Source organism: Xiphophorus couchianus, chromosome 20, assembly GCF_001444195.1.
Source record: "Xiphophorus couchianus chromosome 20, X_couchianus-1.0, whole genome shotgun sequence".
Taxonomy (NCBI): domain Eukaryota; kingdom Metazoa; phylum Chordata; class Actinopteri; order Cyprinodontiformes; family Poeciliidae; genus Xiphophorus; species Xiphophorus couchianus.
Genome location: NC_040247.1, coordinates 29,893,592 through 29,915,201, shown reverse-complemented (window position 1 = coordinate 29,915,201; position 21,610 = coordinate 29,893,592). Strand labels below are relative to the sequence as shown.

The window sequence follows — 21,610 nt, the reverse complement described above, 5'->3', positions numbered from 1 at the left end:
GGTAAAATTTTAAATGTCAGCACCATCTTCCAATAGTTTCTCAGTAGACAAAGGTCCAGGCTCCCATGTTTTTGGGTCAGATCATTTCAAAGAGCTGCTCAAAAGACTTGCTCACATAATATTCTTACAGCAGTAAAAAACCAAAGTCACAGTTGTCAAACAGAAAACATTTGGCCTTTTACAGGTCCTGAAAAGACCAGTTGATTTTCAGAACTCTGCCATTCAAAGAGCACAGCTATCCTTTACTGGGGATATTTCAGCGTCCTTGCTCACACTGCCAGAGAGCGCCGACCCATGAATGTCGTGTTAGAATAACTAAACCCCTTCAGGTGGCACCAACCGCAGGCTTCAGACTGCTGGTAGTGGGAAAAGGTGTAAATGAATTAGTAAATTATTCTTGAATTGACTGAGATTCTGGTGAAAGCTGATCCCTACGAGCCAAGCAGAGCATATGGATGAGAAGACTGCAGCATAATGCAGCACACAAGGAGTGTAAAAATTTCTGTGTGGTTCCTTAGCAACAGTGCACGGCAGGGCATCACTCCTCACGCAGAAGAATATTTTAAAAACTTATTTGACACATGGCTGTGCAGTACAGCATGTGCTGTTGAGCTTTAAGTTCTGCAAATGGAGCGAGGGCTTAGCGGAAATTCATTGATGCCATCAATGATCAGATCTAAGGCTTCATATTCCATAAAGCTATAGATGTTCAAATATCAAAATAATGTACAGCCTGGTTGACGCCTATTCACACAGACCGTGCTGAGGGTAATGCACTTGCTGTAGGTTAAGTAAATGCCATTATTTTGAGGAAATCAGTTTTCACTCTGACATTTAAGGGTTTGTTTGGTCTATTTGGTAAAAAGAAAAAAAAAGTCACATTTTGTTGATCTTGATTGGTTTGTAAAATCAATAAAAATGACAAAACGTCAAAATACTTTCTATAGATGCTACAAAAGCAGATTTCTTTCATACTTGTAAAACCTAGAAAACAACTTTTCACTTTTCTTTCTTCTTCACAACTACTACACTCCTTTAATCTTAATAACAGGGTTTCTGCAGGTTTCACCGACTCAAATGTAAGACATTTTTTTACGACCACTGTGAATGGAATTGAAGACCTTCATCTCCACAGAAACGTATTAACTTTGACCAGCCAAATTGTCAGTTACTAATGATGGACGAAATGAACGCTAGCTAGCACGGGTATGTTAAAAGCTAGATCGCAGTAGCTTCAACACTAATATGCTTCAGCAGAGCGACTCAAACGTTTGCCTGACAGAAAAGTCCCACAAGAAAAAAAAATTACATAGGATATATGCAGTATATGGGATTAAATAAATTTGTCAAGACAAAATTTAGACTTGTGAAAAACATTAAAGACCAACTAACTTTTTAAAATAAATTAAAATATAGACATTTTAAGGACTTAATTTTAGGTACATGAAGGTAATACTTTTAAAGGATATGAGCATATCTTGTCTAAAACATTCATAACAATTATTTGCTGCTATTAAGTTATTAAATCACTTAATCTCTTAAGTGATTTACTGCGTTATCTTTATCTCTGCATTTTGTTATAAATAAGCCTGGTGCATAATTTTCTAAATAACCAAACATCTCACACACTAGTAGCCATTCACACAGAGCTGAAGGTCATGAGACAAGCAGGTAATCTGTATAAAAAGTAGGTTGCCTTTATTAGAAGCTGGGAAACCAAAACATTATCAACATTGTTTAATACTTTTCCTTTAGACCACAATGTTGCTACTGTCAGCATTTATTCAACATCATCGCTTCGCACTTTTTCCACAACATGCAAAAAGATTGAAGAGTTCAGTGTTCCTTTCCCCCCCCCCACTAGACTGACAAAAGCTTCACTGCCTGGTCGCCGTAGGAATCACAAGTCAGCTTACATTAACATTGCCAGAACAACTCAACGTAGATTAAAAAAAAACCAAACAAAAACGTAAAAACAGAGAAAAGTTGAAGAGTGGATGAGAGAGGAACAGAACCATGTGCCTCCAGTAGGAGAGAGGAGCCTCTTTCTTTTTTAACCTCCAAGTTTTTAAAAACGGCTGGACTGTAAGGACTCGGTGCCAATTCAGGGACCTGAACGTAGAAAAACACTGACCTGCTGTCTCAGACAGGCGGGAAACAATCAAATGTGCTTATGAACGAAGGTTCCGGCGCCCTGGCTGGGACGAACTTCTATTGCGACCTCAGGACGACCCGTACGAAAACACTGTCCCCAAGATCGCTATAGCAACTTCATTCTTTTATTCTTTTTTTGCTTTGACATCAAACACAAGAGGATAATCTCACAAGAGCTGCACCTGATCTACAAATCACAAGTTCTGAGATCGTCTATGGCTTTGGATGGTCTGCTGATCGGACTAATTGGTGACTCGTTTCGAGCCGGGCGTCAGCCGCCTTGCTAGCAAAGGCTTGAAACGTGAGGACTCGTTACATTCTCAGGCCTTCGGGGATGACATTAGAGCCACTGGTGGAAAAAAAAAATTTAACCGAATGAAAATTAAGGCATCGACAAATGAACACGAACACGGAGCTGCCCGGTCTACTTGAACTTCTAACGCGGGCAACTCAAAGTACTGAAGAACCGAAGTGATGGGAAACTGATGGGAAACCACTAAAGCTGATGGGAGAGAGAGAGAGCTGCTCCCACCGTCACACTGAACAGATTACATAGGGTCAACGGATTTTCTTTAAAATCAAGATACATTTTATTTCTTTTTCTTAAAAAACAAACATTACAAAAAAATCTGAATAGAGAATTAGAACAATGAACCAACAGGAGAGAGAGGAAAAAAAAACAATCTTGTTTTAAACTCTCAAAACAAAGAACACCTCTTGTTGCATTTTTCTGAAAACAAAAAAAAAAAAAAAAAAAAAAAAAAACAGGAAATGTAGGTGCCTGGCACAAAGGATTGGATGTTAGGATGCTGCAGCCATGCCGGGGGCGCTGTTTCAAAAAACAAAAACAAAACAAAATTTAGCTGGATATACAAAAGAGAAACCGTTCCAAAAAGCAGCTGAAGGAAAAATGATTAAAAATGACAAGTGTGACCTTTAAGTGAGCTCAGAAATGCTTTAAATAAAGTGTTTAAAACTCATCACGGCGTTAAGCGGCGCTGAAAACACCAAGCAGAGAGGAAACGGGCGTTTACCCGGGCGCGTGTCGACGTGCATGAGATACAGCGCTTTGCCCACCGATACAGAACCCCACCTGGGATGGGCTGAACCAGTAAAACAGGGAGAAAAGAAAGGTTGCTGCTCTGCTGCAGGACGGACGTTTGCTTCACCGTCCTACAGAGACGGAGGAGACGTTGGGATGCTGGAGGAGCTAGGATGCTGACTGAAATAAAAAAAAATAAAAAAATAGAGGTTCTCCAAATCGTTGAGCCAGGCCACTAGGAGGGGAAGAATACAAAAAGAAAAACAAAACCCTAAATGCAGAGCAACAAAAGAAAACAAACATGTGAAGGAGAGACAGAGAGAGGTGGAGGATGGGAAGGAACGGGTTCCATCTTCTAGTCTTCCCCAGAGGGCGCCTCCTCTTCTGAGCCGTTCTCCTCCTCCTCGTCTTCCTCCTCTTCCTCGTCTCCTCCTGCAGACTCCTTCGTTGTCTTGGTGGCGGGGGAGGTCTCCTCCTTCTTCTCGGCGGCCTCCTCCTCTTCCTCCTCCAGAGGGCTCTCTGGTTCTTCCTCCTCCTCTTCCTCTTTGGGTGAGCTCTTCTCCACGGTCTTGGTGCTGGGGCGGCCCTTGCCCTTCCCCTTCATGGGGCTGGGGGTGACTGCAGGACAGAGGGGAAGTGCTCAGGGCAACTTATCTCATTGGTTGAAAAGAAGAAAAAATAAAACTGCAACAATTTCACATTAAAGCACTAAAAATGATGTGAACTGTTCTACAGCCTGGAGTAAAACTGAGTAAAAGTTCTGACATCAGGGGCTGGAACAAAAAAAAAAGTTTTATTTCATTCTATAGAGCAGGGGTCACCCACACGGGTGCCCGAGGGGACCTTGTCAGTCGCCCGCAGAGCAAGTTCTAAAAATAGCCATTGTCATTAGGGAGCACTGGCAAAAAATTTAATTAAATGTTTTTGCATTGAAGTAATAACATTTGATTATATTTAGAATTTTTAAAAAGTTAATTATAAACATGTTTGAAATAAATTGCTTTATGTATAAAACTCATTTCTAGCGTTAAAGCTCAGAACTATGCGCAGATGCCACTCTGGTACCTTGAGATTTTCCTTTAGAAAAAGAAAAGAATAATTTCTGGAATTATTATCTAATCCTCTATACTATTAACAAAATTGTGGAGAAAAAAAAAAATCTTTGGTGTCAAAACATCTTCTACCTAGCGCGCATGTGTCTGTGTGGGTGGGCACGTCAAAGCCTAAAGCTTATTGGTCAGTTTGCTTTTGTTTATTTGGCGGCATGGCGCCTTTTTCTATAAGTTAAAAATGAATGAGCGGAGTTTGAACCTCCTGTTGTTCTAAGAGCGGTCGTTTGGATCCTGGCTGAGCTTTCTACCGTGTGCGGTTCTGACGCCAACAACTCACGGCGGATGGCTAAGCGTAAAATAAACCCAACTCAGTTTGATTAAAATAACAATGCTAAACATCTAACCATTTCCAGATCAATGAGTGAAGGTAGTTATGCTGGATTTAGTGCAGATTGCAGCAACTGCTGTATTGACATTTAAACACCATTTTATGCTACTATTTATTTTTAAGCATTTTCCTGAAAGCAGGTCTTCACAAGCTGGTATTTTTAAAGTAATTTCTCACCCATTTTGTACGTGCAAAATGCTTCCCACAGCATTCACACTCACGTTCAACCAGTCTTTGTGTCCCTCGTTACTTTTCCTCTTGGGCTTTATCGTTTATTTCTCCGTTATTTCCCACTAATGACCTTACAGACCTGATGTAGGTCTCGAATTTTCTTGCCCACCGTCTTTGCCTCAGTGTTGGTTTGTAAGGCAAAAATAACTCAAAAAGTTTCTGGGTAATGAACTGAGGACCGTTAATCTGGGCTTGGTCCTGGAAGGCGGGGCTAGATCCACACAGGCGTTTTGCACAGTGACAAACATGCATGAAGAATCAAGACATCAGACCTGCTATGACTTGATGAGGGAATAACATTGTAACATGATGTAATTAATAAAAGAATGACTTTTTTATTATGTAAAAAGTCAATTTTACATAATACTGCCCCTTTAAGAAAAAGCCAGGAAGCTAAGCTCACCTGTTAGTTGCAGAATTTGATGAACAAATGTATTTTTGTTTAAATTTAAACTGATGGAATATATAATATAGTATGGAACCTTACAGAAAGGCTTTTGCTAAATGTTTCCTCCCTCTTGTCAGTCACATCATTTAAACAGAATCTAAAGACCGTTTCAATAGGAAAAACTGGATTCTTAACTAACATTGTTTCTGAATAAAATTGTGATGCTAAACAAAAAATAAATAAATAAAAATTGAAATCGAATTGCTGCACACTGAAAGACTGGCATCTCTATTGGTTTCCTAACTACCTGTGGCCTTTAGTCGGGGTTTGGGGCTCTTCTTCTCCTTCTTCTCCAGCCGCCCCCGTCGGATGACCTTCTTCCCCTTCTTCTTGGAGCGGCCGTAGTCGCTGTCATCGTCGTCCTCCACCATGAAGTCCTCGTCGCTGCCAGACTCGTCAGCTGTGTGTGTGAATAGAGAGGGCGGAAACTTAGTTTGTAAAAAAAAGGAAAGAAATGCAGTCAAACAGCTGCCCAGAAAAGGTGGGAATCACCAGAGCAACCAGGCTCTGCAAGAGATGGACTTTCAAAGTAAATGTTCACTAAAAAAGTCTCTGAATTACAACAAAATAAAGAGGGGATTTTATTTTAAAAGAAAGGCTTTAAAATACATAATTGACTATTCCCACAGGAGGTTTAAAATACCTGGAAATTAATGTTCACATGTAATATTTATCCATATTTGCTCTGTGAGAGAGATTGTTTGTTACATGTATAACTGCCAGTATGGAGGTTCAGGAAAAGCATCACGAGACAGAAGAAGGTGAACAACAACACGTTAATTTAATTTAATTAAATAATTACGCAGACTTTAACGCAAAATTTAATTTTATGTTTTTTAAACATACGTTCTAGCCGGAACCTTTGTATTTGCGCGTTTCTGGTACATCTGTAAATCTGACGCAAAAGCGACAATGAATGACGAAACCTATTGGCCCAATGGGGTTTTCATTTCTGCTTCAGAAACCAATCTGAATTGGACACTGGAAAAGACTATTGTTGTGCTCAAGCTATGCTAAACAGAGTTAGCCTGTCAGTGAAGCTATTCAAGCCTAAAAAAGCATCTCAATGCTAAACATGTAGCAGCAGCACAGACGTCCTCAATGCTAATGTCAGCGTCCACCATCCATATTTCTGAAGAGGTTCCGTGATTTATCAGGAGTTCCTGAAACACTGGAAAGATGATGGATAGAGTAGAACTTTGCTCCCATCGGATGGTTTAACAACCTCAGTAACAGTTTGGGGGAAAAAAACAAAACAATAAATATCTTTGTAGTTTGAACTCATGTCTATTTATTCAATTATTTAGCAGCAAGAGGGGATTTCTGAATTGAATGCTGCTTATTTTGTCAATAATGACTTTCAATTAATTAATTACAAACCCCCGCAATGAACTCGATTAGAATTTTAATCAAGTCGCACTGCTGACAAATACACTTTATATTAAGAGTCTCAAAATTTTATAGGTTAGCATGTGGAATTCTCCATACTGGGTCACAGTTGGCCAGTTCTGGATTCTCTGGAGTTTCTCTCATTTTAGAAGACAAGAACTAAACGGGCAATGCAAACCTTGTCCTGCTGCCCTAAGATTAGCGAAGCTGCTGGTGTTGTACGTACGGTCCATATAAGACTCCTCCTGGTCTTCGTGCTCCTCATCCTCACTGCCTCCGTCCCCCAGCAGGATCTCTCTCTGTTTTGACACGGCCTTGGAAGCAGCCTGCCTCACTGTACGCTTCCGACTCACTTCCTTGTCGTCGTCACTGTCATCTGTACACACAGAGAGTTGTTAGATTGCCGCTTGTTATGACGGGGAAAAAAACACATGAAGGCAGGAGAAAAACGATGCGGATAAACTCACACTGTTTGATCTGAAAGTCTTAAACAAAATATTTTAAGCTGGGTGCAGTGGCAGCCAGTACCTGCAGCCCGTTTTCTCTTTGGGCCCCTCTTACTGGTCTTCTCCACTTTGGCTTTCTTTGCCTTTTTTCCTCTCTCTTCTTCGTAGTCGCTGCCTCCTTCCTCCTCCTCCTCTTCTCCAAAGTCATTGTCTTCCTCCTCACTGCCGAAGTCATCTGCATCACGACATGCAGGGAAGTCAGGGAGTCGGGATCTCGGCTCAAAGCATGCGCTCAGCAAACCGATTGGACAAACTTACCTGCTGAATCATTTTTGGATTTGGAGAGCTTTTCATCAGAATCCTCACTGGAAGAAAGCAGAAGACACCAGACTTTGTGCTTAACAGCCTGACATAAAGCTAAAGCATGATCTGCTCAAAGTTCCTGAACTTGGCGCAGATAAATCTAGCATTATTTAGCCCAGGTCCAACAGCAGAATGAAGCAAATCCAAATCGCGTCCTAACCTGTCATCCTGTGAGTTCTTCGAGCGCTTGTGCTTCGGCTCACGAGGGGCGGGGCGCACCTTCTTAGGCCGATCGCCGCCATACTCCTCATCTATAGAGAGGAGAGGAAGGACAACATCTCAGCTCACATTCTCAGCCATCCATCTACAAGCAGTGAGTAAATGTTTCACTACTAATTTACTCCAGAATTATTTTTTTTTTACTTTGTTAAATTATAATCTATTGTTACACTAACATACAACTGTTTTCCATTAATTTGTGGGTCCTGTAATCCTTTCATGCATTTTTTTTTATTCATCTGTTAAATTAAAGTTTATAAAATACCGTCTATATACAGACTTTTTTCTATGGAATGTAACTTTAAACTATTCAAGTAAAATTTGCCCAAATGTTCCCTTTTTTGGTAGATTATATCAAACATATTCTAAAGAAAATGCGGCTCAGAAAGTTCTGTCCAGGATTAGCTGCCATTTGCAAAGTAGCCAAATAAGGAGCAGCATTTATTTTCCTTGGTGCTGATTGGATGCACCTCCCAAGACTGTAGATATTAGCTTCTGTGGTAGTGTTGTGAATAATAATGCATATGAAGGTATATTTGGCAAAATGATACGATACCAACAGAGCTGCAAAGTTACTCTCCATCACAGAAAACCAGGGTTTTGATCATAGTTAATGAAATCATTAATGGTTCCATATTTGTCTTTGCGTCGATGGGTTATAATCTTTCAAAAAGAAGAAGAAGAAAAAAAAAAAAACTCAAAGGAGGAATTGGCAGGCCAGATCTAAAAATGAAAACCAAAAACAAAAGCTACAAAAAGTGCTGGCCAGTAAACGTTACCCTGTGATGCTGAACAGTAAACATCTGATTAGCAGCAGCAGCAGCCTGGCTGTGTCTTACTGCTCAACTCCAACAGCCTTGCATGTCTAACTGAATATGAAGTTGACCTAAGCACATGGATCATCTGGAGTTAATAACTGAAAGATTATGAATGTGTGCACAAGCAGCAAGCTACTCCAGAGCTGGTGTGAGATTTCTAAGTGGAGGGCCGGCAATGTAGTGTCAGAGAAACATTCATCTCCAACGATACATGTTCACCCCAATGAAAGCTGACCACAAACAAGCATTCATAAGACCGGCACAAATGAATAAAACGGGTTAAAGGTTTAGGAACGTAAACTTCATCTGCATGCCAGCCGTCATTTCATGCTTGGCACATTAGCTAGCTTGTATTTTGTTTTGAACGATACACACAGAGAAACACACAGAGCGTTGCTTACCTGCATCGTCAGACTCGTTGAATTGTGAATAGTTCACCACTTTCCTGTTCCTGTGAACATAAATACACACATTTGATCAGATTACAGAGTACGTTTACAAGCTTCACTTGATACCAGAATATAAAAAGTGGAGAGAAGGAGACTGTTAACACTATTGTGTTTCCCCTCTACGGAATAGAGTGGAAGCAACAAAGAAACTGCCTGAATGTGTGCATTGTGTTATTTGGGTAGAAAAACCTCTAGCAGTGGCCAGGCAGAGGCGGATGAACTGAACTGGACCTTGGACCTTGTGTGGCTTGCATGTACACATAACTATTTTGGTTATGTGTATAGATTTAGCCTTAGGTGGCAAACAGCTTCAGTTTGGGGAACACAAACGTTCAAGGACTGCTATAATAGTGGAAATAGCTAAACACCGTTAAGACTAAATTTAGGCAAACAGCACATCGGTGATCATCTAATTTATACCAACAGTTTTCTTTAGACCAGCTGCAAAACATCTAGCATAGCTACATTTTGGTTTTGTACCCACTGATTCACATTTACACAAAACCCTCAGTATATGGGCATAAACTGGTAAAACATGTCCAATATTTTTTAACAACAAAAAAATTATGCCTCTGAAACCTTTCCTTACACGTTAGAGCCCAGTCAGTCACCTCCATGTGGCTGGCACAGTGCCTCCCAGTCTGTGGCCTCAGAAAAAAACCTTGCATGGCTTCTTCAACTTCCTCTGACCATCTTCTCATAATTTTCTTTTTTCAGTAGGTTGCCTCTAGCCTCTAGACCATTGCCTTCCTATGCAATTCTGCTAGATTCTCATCGCCCCTCAGTGCTCCGCCTGCGATTTCTCCAATTGAGCTAGATTTCTCCGGTAGAATTTTAACCAGGCCAATCAGCGAGCAGAAGGAGAAGTTGTGAAAGATGATGCTAATTTCCTGTTGTTTTAGAGTTGTAGCCTGCCTGTAGTTTTTGGCAATGACAGCAGAGGAAGTGAGCAAAGCCATTCAGTCCATGTCGACCGCACTACCAAATATTGAATTAACATGAACAGTTGCCTCGTTTGGCTAGGCAGTTCTCTCTTTGCTGTGGAGGATGGTTGTTTACAGTAAATTTCATAGTGTTGAACTGGTGCCTTACACGCATCACAACCAAACATGAGCGATTGAGTAAAATTTAAAACTTAAACAGAGTCCACACATCCAGGAAGTAATCGTTTCTCAACAGACGTCCTCTGGACCAAGCAAAGCATAGAAAAAGGAGCTGGTTAATACCAGGATACGTTCTATCTGAACAAAGGGTTAATATTCAAAGCAGAAAAAAAAAAAAACAAGATTGTGATCCGACTGCCAACAGAAGGTCTGATTTCAGCGAGGTATATATCCCTGGAATTTGAATAATACAAATCCAAAATTTTGTTCTTTCTAGTAGAGCAACTGTACAAAATCCAAATCCGTATAAAAGCCTTATAAATTCCCCTTTCTCCCCAAAGGAAGACATGACTTTTGAACATGGGATGTACAAAGGATATGTTTTAGGATCCTTGCATACCAAAAAACATGTTTTTTTTTTTTTTGTGTGCATACACCAGGTTTCAATAGCACATCCAAGCAAGCCTTTATGCATCAGGGTCTACCTGGTAAAGGCGGTTTATCCCACAACAGGTGGTTTTCCCCCATGAGAGTGACTAGATGATGATAATATTTGTTTAAGGTCGTATGATTTTCCGCTATGCAGGGAACAGATAGAATTGGGGAAATTGATAAATTGAAATTCAATTTAAAATGCAGAATAACTTAGAATTTCTTAGCTTTCCTGACAGCTTAGGTGTTTGGAAAACACTGAAATCTACAGTGAAAGAGCAACAAGGAGAGATTGTACCAACTGCTGTGGCTTTGGTCACTTATGTGCAATGTTTCAGCAGTCTTTCAATCACACATTGGAGTCAGCCTCTTAAACATAACTTGTCACTATATGAAAAATCATACCGCTTCAGAGCAGGAACGACTTTAGAAGATAAGTTGACACGACCAGTGTTTCCCCCAGTGTGTGATAAACCTGGAGGGCCACCAGGCTTTACTTGTAACCCCACCAGGCTAAGAATTGCTTAGTTTTATTTAAGTTGGGTTTTTTTTTTTATGTTTGCATTTTAAGACTTTATAGTTGGAGTTCAGGTATTAATCTTCCAATCTTTCAATAGCACAATTATCAAGTGATAAATTCAAACTTCTTGTCAACTTTAAACATTTCTAACTCAAAAACATGACGGGCTGCTGGATGAATGACTTTCTGGGGGAAACCTTGCACAACACCATCTCAATGCTACTGACAAAATATGTTGCAGTTTTTATGGTTTATTACATTGATGTAATTTTTGAATACTTTAATACCATAATTGTACTTCTGTAGTAGAAGCCACAAGAATGAAACTCACATTTCGTGGATTTATTTGACCCTTTTTTCAATCCCATGTTTCACAATGTTAACTCTTTCTTTTAGCTATAACGTTTCCATAAACATGTGGTCCATAAATGACATTTCAATAGTTCAGTAGAAAAATAACCAGAATTTAATGGGATTCATTTAATGATTTTGACAAGCACTTAAAAATCTACATGAAACATTTCAATAAAAGTTATTGTTGGAAGTACTGGCAGCCTTTACCGGGCAGACTGGGGTTAGAACGATGATATTATGATCTTGTTAACAGGACAGATGGCCAGCTTATTGAAAAGTTTTGGGTTTAAAATAAAAAGAATGTTGCCTATTACTCTTATTATGGTAATTTATTAGCCAGCTAGTAAACTTGTTACACAAGGAAGAGCAGTGCAACAACAAACCAAAGCGTTCTGTGCAATAAGCATGTATATTTAAATGACTCTTACAAACTCAGAGGAAATCTATTCCATATGTTTTTCCTTCAGTGTCTCATAAATGAGCATATTTGGGGAAACAACTTTTAAAATGACCAACTATTTGAATGTACTGCCTTTAATATCTGACCACTTGTGGCTAAAATAGCATTTAATTGTTGATATTTCTACATATCCCAGTAGAACACAGAAAAAGAAAACGTTCTTGCAATTGGGGCTGCACAAAATATAGCAAATGTAGCAATATTGCAATGTATATACTATGTATGCAATAAACATGATATTTATCGGAAAGAAAATCGGCATATCCGGCAACTAATATGGCTATCAAAAGATTTTCTAATAATGTGCAGCAACGGCAATAATTAGTTTACATTTTTTGTCCCCTGTATAAAGACAAGACTACTCCTTATCTGGATTATGTTTGTTTAAAAAAAACCAAAGACAGAAAAACAATAACACTTCTTAAATTGTTTATCACAAGACATATCATTATCACACATTTCTCTAATATGACCTGGATAGGCGGGGCTTGGGTTAGCTCTCCTCGCCACACAGACATAATAAACCAGTCAGCCATGATGGGAAAAAAAACAACAACAAAAAAACCAACAACATTGAAACAAAAAGAAAAACTCAAAGCTTAACGCAAGCCTAGCAATGCTTATGAATGTAAAAAATCTGTACATTTTTGTCAGTATTCGGTTTACAGGAAGCGTAAGGATAAATGTGACGACAACTTATAGTGCAGTCTCATCAGAAACATGGATAAACTTTACTTTCTTTTTTTTGTGGAGGTGTGACGTCTGTACCACATGCAGAAAATAATTAAAGGTCTTGATCTTTACACAAACTTTTACTGTTTGAAGGTTTTTTATGTGACATACTTTTGTGCTTAGTTCAACTTCAAAGCATTTTCAACAGGGAGATTTTCTATTAAAATGTTAAAAATGTCAGATTCTTGGTTTTGCACTTGATGTTTTAGTTCTATAAAACAATGGCGCCAAATACTTTTTTTTGACTTGTAAAACCATTCAATGCTCCGCTGAACCACAGCTGCTTGTTACATTTGTGAAGCTTGAATAATAAATTGGACCTCTGCCTATTAATTTGTTAAATTGTTTTGTTGACTCCATTTGTTGGGTCAACAAAAATGGCTAGAAAGGAAAAAGTTGATGATAGGAAATAACAGAAATGTTACACAAATGTTCATGTGCATCATATAAGAGTTAGATTTTTATGTTTTAGACCTTTTTCCATCACTTTGTTCTGGTCTCACATGCATGTGTGTGAATCAATGTTTCAGTGAAGCATATTTGAGGTCACATGTTAAAAGACTAGTTCACAGTACAAAACACCTGATTCTCAATGACTCTTGATAGTGCTAAAATCTTCACTCACTGTAATAATCGGAATGAGCCTTTTCTGAGTTTGGGGTAACTGTTAGCGTCGCTAGCTTGATGGGTTTTTGGTATCTTGTGTAGTTTTACCTCCACCTCCAAGTCAAAATGCGCAATATAATGTCTCTTGTTTTTAAAAAGGTGCCTTTTCTATTTTACACATCCTACATATGGCTTGGATCTTCTCTAAGAGACCTTCTCTTTGAGAGTGATATTCACCTTTAACGAGGCATGGGCTAATGCCAATAATCAATAATACGTCTGGATACGATAGATGTGATCGATATCAGTAGATAAACATCCGACAGAATGTTGAATAATGTCTCTGATCTAGAACCACGCAGCATTCTGGGGGATGTAGGCAGAAGAAAGGCTTTTGCTGCTCAACCTCTCACGACCAGCTAAGCAAGATTGGTGGCATTAACAAACTCACTCACTCTTTGGTTACCTAGCAACAACTTGCTGAGTAGTTTGCCAGAGGGCCTCATAACTGCTAAAAGAAAAAAAAATTCCAGGAAATGTCATGTCACCAGTTTGGCAAGACTATTTTAAAAAACTACAAAAAAACCCACAACTAATCAATCATTTTTATTGACTGATATGAAATCCTTATTGTAATATGTTTTTCAGCCATATCTCTCAGTCCTACCTTATGCCTGTCAGAGGTCCACTTTGTTAGATCAGAAATTAACATCAAAACAACCCAGTTTTGACATTTGTCAATCGAGTCGCTATCACCAGGCTTGTTCCTCTCTAGGAAAAAGCCACTAAGTTGCCATAGTCAAGGCAAGTTCTCTTCCTCTTGTTGCTCTGCCCCCTGGTGGCAGCATTAAGAACCTAACCACCAGCTGAAGCCTGCAAAGGTTTGAGACCGCCTCTAAAAACGCTTAGAACAACCAATTATTAAAGTTCAATATGCATAGATATGCACAATAGAAATCATCTACACACTACAGCAGAAGTGAACATCTACAGTCGTCCTTATTTCCGCTCTTGTCGGGTACAGCCAATCAGCAATAAGGAAAATGAATGCCGCTTTTGGATTGGCTGCTTTGCAAACGTCAGCTAATAGTGTGTCAAACAGCACAGCGTCCATGTATTCCAGCTTCCAAGGCTTCATTTATGTTTTTATATTAGTTTAGATGTGCTCCATAAAAAAATAAAATTCTAGTTATAATTTGGAGTTACATTCCATAGAAAAAGAATTAACTGCAAATAGATGGGGTCCACTGCATCACTAAAAAGACTAAGATTACTAAATTGACTAAAACTAAAATGTGTTTTCAAACTTAGCTCTGGTGTCTTGTAGCGCTTAGAAAGAATTAGATTGGATGATAGCCAATGAAAGCTGGGTCGGTACACTTATAGTTATGACAAACTACAAAATGAAGTTGCTCAATAAAACAAAAACAAAAAAAAGTAAACAGTAATCCCAAAGTACTGCTAAACAAACAAAAAACACATCACTTAAGACTCCAGGAGAAAGAAAAGCTTTAAAGACTAAAGTATGTCGGGACAAACTGGCTTCTAATCAAGCTGGAGGGCATTTTAATTTGGATTAAAGAGCGCAGGGACACCTCATGCCCTGCCATCACAGCAGGGATCTGGCGCTGGAGGGGCGGAGGGGCACTGAGGGGGTGTGGTGACTTTTTGTACATCTCCGCCTCCTCGTGACATCAGCCAGCAGTGTTAATTTACAGCGCTGAAAATGTACCCGCTCGTTTTTTTCTCTCTCTCTCCCCCACCCCCTTCAACCCTCACGACGACGACATTTTTGTACAGCATAACCCGGCTGCGTATTACCTTAGCACAAAAAAAGCTGTGAAAGCGACAATAATGGCGAGTGCTGCACCGACACGACCAGCATGCGCGCTAACAAGATCAAATCCTAAGGCCAACCACCACCTACTCCGGGGATTTTTTTTCTCTCCCTCTATGACGAGGGGGGGCGACTTGGCTGCGTGCTAGAACCTCCCCTGGATGAATGGGTAGCCATATTCTCATTCTCAGCTAACGGAGGGAAAAATATTGCCAGGCCCGGTTTAACCGACCAGAGCTGGCTGAATCACACCGATAAATGTTACGCTTGGCCTACATGAGAGTCAACAATACTCATCATGGATCCGCTTGAAAAGCAGCAGCAGACAGACACGACGCAGCGGCGGGCTGCGCGTGCAGACCACCCCGCTGGGATCCATGTTAGAAAGAGAGCGTGCCCACAGGAAAAACACTCAGTAACACACCTCCATTATTTTTTCATGAAATGAATCCATTGGCGGCTCATTAAGGCCAACATGGTGGAGAGCGTGCATGTTATCGGTGAAGCCAGACAACGAGTCGCGTTATTTAACTCACAGAGCGAGAACGAGGCGAAACGAGAACACCTACCTCACTGGTCTTGACATTTTGCAGGAATACTGTGGAGGTTAGAGACGGGAGAAGAAAAAGAACAGGGAGGGGGGGTAAAAGAAATAAGATTCCCGCTCTGCACAACACCGACAGGCGCGAGGCTGCCGCGCGACTCCACCGTCCGAGCTAGCGCGTGAAAATAAGAGGACGTCCAGGTTTCGCTCACCAAACACAAATATTCTTATTTTTTACCTTCCGCTACTCAAAATGGTGAATAAAACAAACTGAAACTGCAGCTTGTGTGCAACCAAACCAGGTGGTATTGAGGGGACGGTCCTCACTGGCCAGCACCGCCCCCTACGGACCTGGAGAGCAGCAACACGTCCTTCTCAGGCCGCCATTGGCTAATTCGAACGACGACTTCTCCTTTTATTGCATGTGTTTGCTGCTCGTCAGAGAATTTTTACATGCTAGCCTCCGCCCCCGCCCTCCCCGTTAGCAGGATAGGTTGACGCCTCACTGTTGAGAAAACAAAAAGAGGCCCTACGGTTGGATGCAAACATCCAATTCAGTGTGGGTCCCTGAAGACTATAAAGCGACAAGGCAATCATACGTTCAAGAGTGCAAAGACATTGTGTACATATGATAATTGATTAGGTTGCATTTAAATGATCACCTTTGGCTGCACCACTGCCGGGAAAGACTTTCTTCTGTCTCACCTTGCAGACTGCAGTAGCAGGATATGCAGGCAGCAGGTCTTTCTGCATTACAGCTTTAATCCTGATTCACGTTACAGCCTCTAATTATAAATGTAGGGTTTCTTTGAAGAAGAAAAAAAAAGGTTTAACTATTTATGCTGTTTTTTTTTTTTACATGTGCTGAGAAAAATGAGAAACACCTCAGTTTTTGTAAAACTGGATTTAATACATAAAATAAAATTTGATGTGAATTTTATCGAATAGACCAAAACAAAGTAACACATAATTGTAAAATGGCAGGGCTTTGAAACTCTTTGAGAAATAAAATCTAAACAAAATAAAAAAATTGAGATACGGAGCCTTACAGGTGTCTCTGACATGGGAACATATGATTATGAGTATGCCTTCACAGTTTATCCCAAAACCAAGCAAATATTTTTGGAAAAACTGAAATAAAAAAAGGCGTAATAACCCCAAAGCATGAAATTAATTACATTAATCTAATTCAGTCATCACACAATTCTCAGTTGAAGCACCTTTTGATTTAACTTCAGCAGTTTTCTTTGATAGGATGCTATATCATCGTCCCACATCTTGAGTGGGCAAAATTTCCCCACCCTGCCTTGCATGCCTTTTCCGCTGCCCTCCTGTCATTCTGTTATGGAAATTCATTGTAATTACTCAATGAGAAATCAGAAAAACAGTTAAAACCTGCATTTTTTTCTTAGTATATCTATATCTAAAAACCTTTGCAAGTTCTTTATCAATCTTGGAGCTGCTGCAGAGCTACAGGTTGCAGGCTGTAGCTTGCAACCTGTACTTGGCCATCTTTTTGTGGAAATCAGAAGAAATTTTACAAGAATTATTTGCAAAGGAAATATGAACAAACTAACTGCTATGTAGATTTAGTAAGCATCAACACCCCCTCAGGATGAGATGTCCAGGTACCTCGGTTCCTCAGACATTTCTCATATGTGACCGTGTTGGTCTAGATAGAACAACTTTTAATTGAAGGAGTCCTTTTATAAATAATAAAAAAAACAGCACAAAATGAAATGCAACATCATGAATATTTGAACAGTATTGTGTGTAATTTTAATGGGGCATCATATTCCAATGTCTTCTGTCAGCAGCTGTCTTTAGGTAGGAGTTGATCATCTCACCAAACGCTCTTCATCTTTCTCTTCATCTGAAGTTTCTCTGTGGTTCTCCTCTTCCTCAGAACCTGGCAATTCTGATCTTCATCCTTTGTCCAAGGATCTTCAGATTTCAGCTTCAGCTAATACAAATTATAATCGCAAGCACAACGGAAAATGTTAAACATGACACAAAGTATTGGTGTTTTTATAGCCAAGCCTTTACATTAAGTAGATCCGCGTCTATCCAGAGACGTTTGCTACAGGTAAACTTACTTTGTTGCACCCACACCAGCTTTTATTAATTGTTTTATTACACTTGACTAAGTATAGCAAATGTTTTGAAAGAAAGTGACCCAAAGTCCGTTCTTATACTGAGAATAAATTTGTTCAATCGAGCCAAAATGTTTTTGAAAACTAAATGCTCTTCTTTTAATATGGCAAACATGAAAAATCCATTTACATTTTTCAATCTACAATCAATAATTTCCTTTTCCTACCAAAAAGGATGAACTTATTTGCTTGATTTTACTTTCTTTACTTCTGATTCGACAATTGTGTTCCACGTGACAAACATCTTGGACATCCTACTGGAGACGAGTCTGGCCGTTTCTGACTCGTCTGTCTGCATTGTGCCAAGTGTGCACAGATTTTGGTGAGGGGTTGCTTGCAAAATCTTATTCTTTCATAACGGCGTCGATGAGCCAGTGCGATGTCCAACTCGACTAACCTGCACAGAGTCCTGATCTTGAACAATTATGTCAGGAATGAATTTCATCGGAGACTGCGAGCCAGGTCTGGTTGTCCAGTGTCAGTGAGTGACCTGACAAGTTCCAGTTACACAGTTAAGACCAGTAAAGACATAAACACCGGAAAGAAATGGGTGTTACCTACAAGTTGTATAATAAAAGTGATTAAAAAGTAAAGTTAGAAGTGGTACAGTATGGAGCCATTTTCAGTAGTGTTCAACACTTCAACATTCAGGGAAACAAAGCTGCTTGTTCTGCTGCTTTTACTCCTTTAGCGCCACCCAGACGGAAAAAGGGCAAAAAACAAAATTGTGTCCAGAATGTGTACTGTCCCCCGAGTTGGGCAGAGTGAGAATCAAATAGAACAGAATCAAAACAGCCAAAAAAAAAGAGAAAAAAATCCTAAGTTATTCCTGTCATTTCTTTGCTGATTTCAGTGTGTTATCACAGTTTATTAATCAAAGACAAGTTACTTCACCAGCTGGTGAAAACACAGCGAGAAGGCCTTGTCAGTTTGCGTTCTTTGACATTTCAAAAATCAACTAACATAATGGAAACACGGCAAATGTCAGTAAAAGGTTTTGGCACTAGGATGAGTTTGGTTTTTGGCATCACATGGTCAACATGTTGCCACTGGTGCAGACCACAAAGAGAAGGCAAGAGGAAGTAGTTGGATTATCCTGCATTGGGTTCTCTTAATGACTTATCGCATGAACTAACTTATTCAAGTGTTGTTTTACTTGTGTTTCTTATTTAGTGGAAACACTGCAATTGCAAAATCAGAATATTGACCAAGTTTTGCACACATTCGTAATGGAAACGCAGCTGGTGTCATCTTGTTTGATCAACTGATCAAGTCTGATTTCTGCTGTAAAAAAAAAACTAACTCATAATGCGTCATCCACATATGTGTAAATGCATTCTTGTTTTGAGAACTCCAGCTGAGACTTGTAACCTTGGTTGTTTTTTTTATTTTTTATTTTAACCTCATTGAATTTCCACCGGGCTGCACAGTGGAAATGTGCAGCCCTGAACCCGGGGTCTTTCTGCACAGAGTTTGCATGTTCTCCCTGTGCATGCGTGGATTCTCTCCGGGTTCTCCGGCTTCCTCCCACAGTCCAAAAACATGACTGTTAGGTTAACTGGTCTCTCTAAATTCTCCCTAGCTGTGAGTGTGTATGTGCATGGTTGTGTCTGTCTCTGTGTTGCCCTGTGACAAACTGGCGACCTGTCCAGGGTGAACCTCGCCTCTCGCCCGGAACGTTAGCTGAAGATAGGCACCAGCACCTCCTGACCCTTTTAAGGGACAAGGGTGTACAGAAAATGGATGAATTTCCACCCACACGTGGCGAGTGTGAGTAGGTTCTATCAAATTGCAGGCTGTGCTGAGGGCTTCTTTGGAATGCAAGTTATTCCGATCACGCTGTTTGTATGCATGTGTGTTTTTGTGTGCAGGATTTCGGGAGAGGCCCTGAATTCTGATTGGCCATTTTTGTGTTGAGAGATTTGGTTAAAATGCACTGCCTCGCCTGTTCACTCCCCAATTCCCTCCACAGCAGACAGACTTCTGTCTGAGCTCGCTGATGATGCTTTGCTGAGAAGCAGGTATGTTTCCATGGCAACCGGTAGACTAGCTCCAGCCTCTCTTTTCATGCCTTCGCGAGCTGTTTCTGGATCTTTCTCCAGGTTGATCTTTGCAGTAGAAACTGAACACTCCTGATTTTAATCCTTGATATAGATTTTGATGACATGAAACGTAGTGGATGGTACTTTACCAACAAAAAAACATCACTTAAAAGTAATACTGATGTGGGTGTTGATATATTGGCTGACAACCTGATCTTTTGCCTGATCTTTTGCACAGGTGTTAAAGTGATTATGGGTTCACTTTACAGATCTGCAGCTCGAGATTTTAATGCTCGACTCCTGGAGCGTCCTACTGTTTCTTTATCTGTGTAGCACTGACATCCCCAGGCTGGCTTCGTCAACTGCAATGCATAAATAATCAGTGTGTGAATATATAAATCTTGAAAAATCTACAAACTTCTTGGATCTTTAGAATCTAATGCAGAGACAAGGGAGAACATGCAGAAAGACTCCAGGTCGGCAACAGTGCCACTCTTCAGACGTCACACTTCATTTTCTAAGTAAATAAGATGTCAAGTGTATTTGTGTGAACAGATTTTTTTCTTTTTACCCCTCCAGGGGGTCTTTTGTGGGCTCTAGTGTCATCGGGTCCGAACCCGCGACAGCCGTGTCAAGTACTCAGGGCCTCCAAGCATGCGTGGCGCTGTCCCCTACGCCACCCCGGCACGCCCTCAGACTTTTTCTTTGTATAACAATAATACAGAAAGATCATAATAAAATGGAGGCAACCCTGCAAATATACAAAACAAACCTATCTGAAACGGTTTCAAATCTACAAACCCACTAAGCTGGTAACACTCTACTAAACTACAAAGTAAAAGATGAAAGAATGGCGAAGACCAAATAACTCCCAAAAAGTTAAACTTTAAAGAATATACAAGTAAGACATAAAACCAATAAAACTCTTTTTTAAAAAGATCTTGAGATATTTCCTTTTAGCAACATTTTTTGGTCCACATTCTTGAATATTTGTTGAACAGCGTGACAAAAAAATATACAGTATATATTTGGTGATTGCAATTATACAGGACTGAAATATACAGATATAAACTCATGGGCTCTTTGCACCTGCCGCGCTGACGTCACAACCGCATGCGCAAATGCGGCTCTCTTTTTTCCGCTTTGAGTTACCATGACAGCTAGAAAAGACAAAGTCTTATTTCGGGCAAATAAAACAATACTATGAACATTGCTGTCTTCCTAATATAATGGGCTTTTAAGTTTTCATGGATTTCCAAACGATCCTGAATTAAGAAGATGGTGGCTTGTAAATATTTGTCGCTACCAGTTAAAGCTAACGCCGCACAGCAAAGTTTACAGCCTTCACTTCACTCCGGATCAGCTTCTTCAGCCTAAAGAAGAAGGTAAAGGAGCTTCCTGTGTTATTTCCATGGAATCACTTCTGTATTCAGCCTGAAAGAGAGTTTATGGGAACTAGAGAACAGACCAGAGCCAGACAGCCGAGCTACTGATCCGCCTGTACACACTGCTGGAAACACCGTCCTGCTTCACAAGAAGCATGCAAAACTAATAAAGCAAAATAACACGGAGACCTTAAGGAACATGGTTATATTTTTCTAAAAGCAACAACTTTGAACCTGAACCATCAGCTGAACTAGAACTCCGACACCAGAGCTGCTCTACTGTTAAGCTATGGGCTTGTTGTTCCTCAGGCTTCAGAAGCAAAAAGCCTGAACTGTAAAATCCCCGTTACTTGGTCTCTGACACTAACGACAATAAACACACATAATCTTGAAAACAAGGTAAAAACATTGTCCGTTAGAATGGATAAAAAATGTTTAGATAC

At 40.0% G+C, this 21,610-nt stretch overlaps 1 protein-coding gene across 1 annotated transcript; it reads right to left on the bottom strand.

Annotated features, from left to right (window-relative positions):
- Positions 1-1,672: 1,672 nt before the first annotated feature.
- On the bottom strand, positions 1,673-15,917 carry nucks1a (nuclear casein kinase and cyclin-dependent kinase substrate 1a). Its single transcript, XM_028002831.1, has 8 exons — positions 15,613-15,917; positions 8,952-9,001; positions 7,674-7,764; positions 7,469-7,515; positions 7,233-7,385; positions 6,931-7,080; positions 5,563-5,715; positions 1,673-3,814 (listed from the first exon to the last, which is right to left on the bottom strand). Exons 1-8 carry the CDS (start codon positions 15,627-15,629, stop codon positions 3,552-3,554), a joined length of 924 nt encoding a protein of 307 aa, XP_027858632.1. The 5' UTR covers positions 15,630-15,917; the 3' UTR covers positions 1,673-3,551.
- Positions 15,918-21,610: the final 5,693 nt, after the last annotated feature.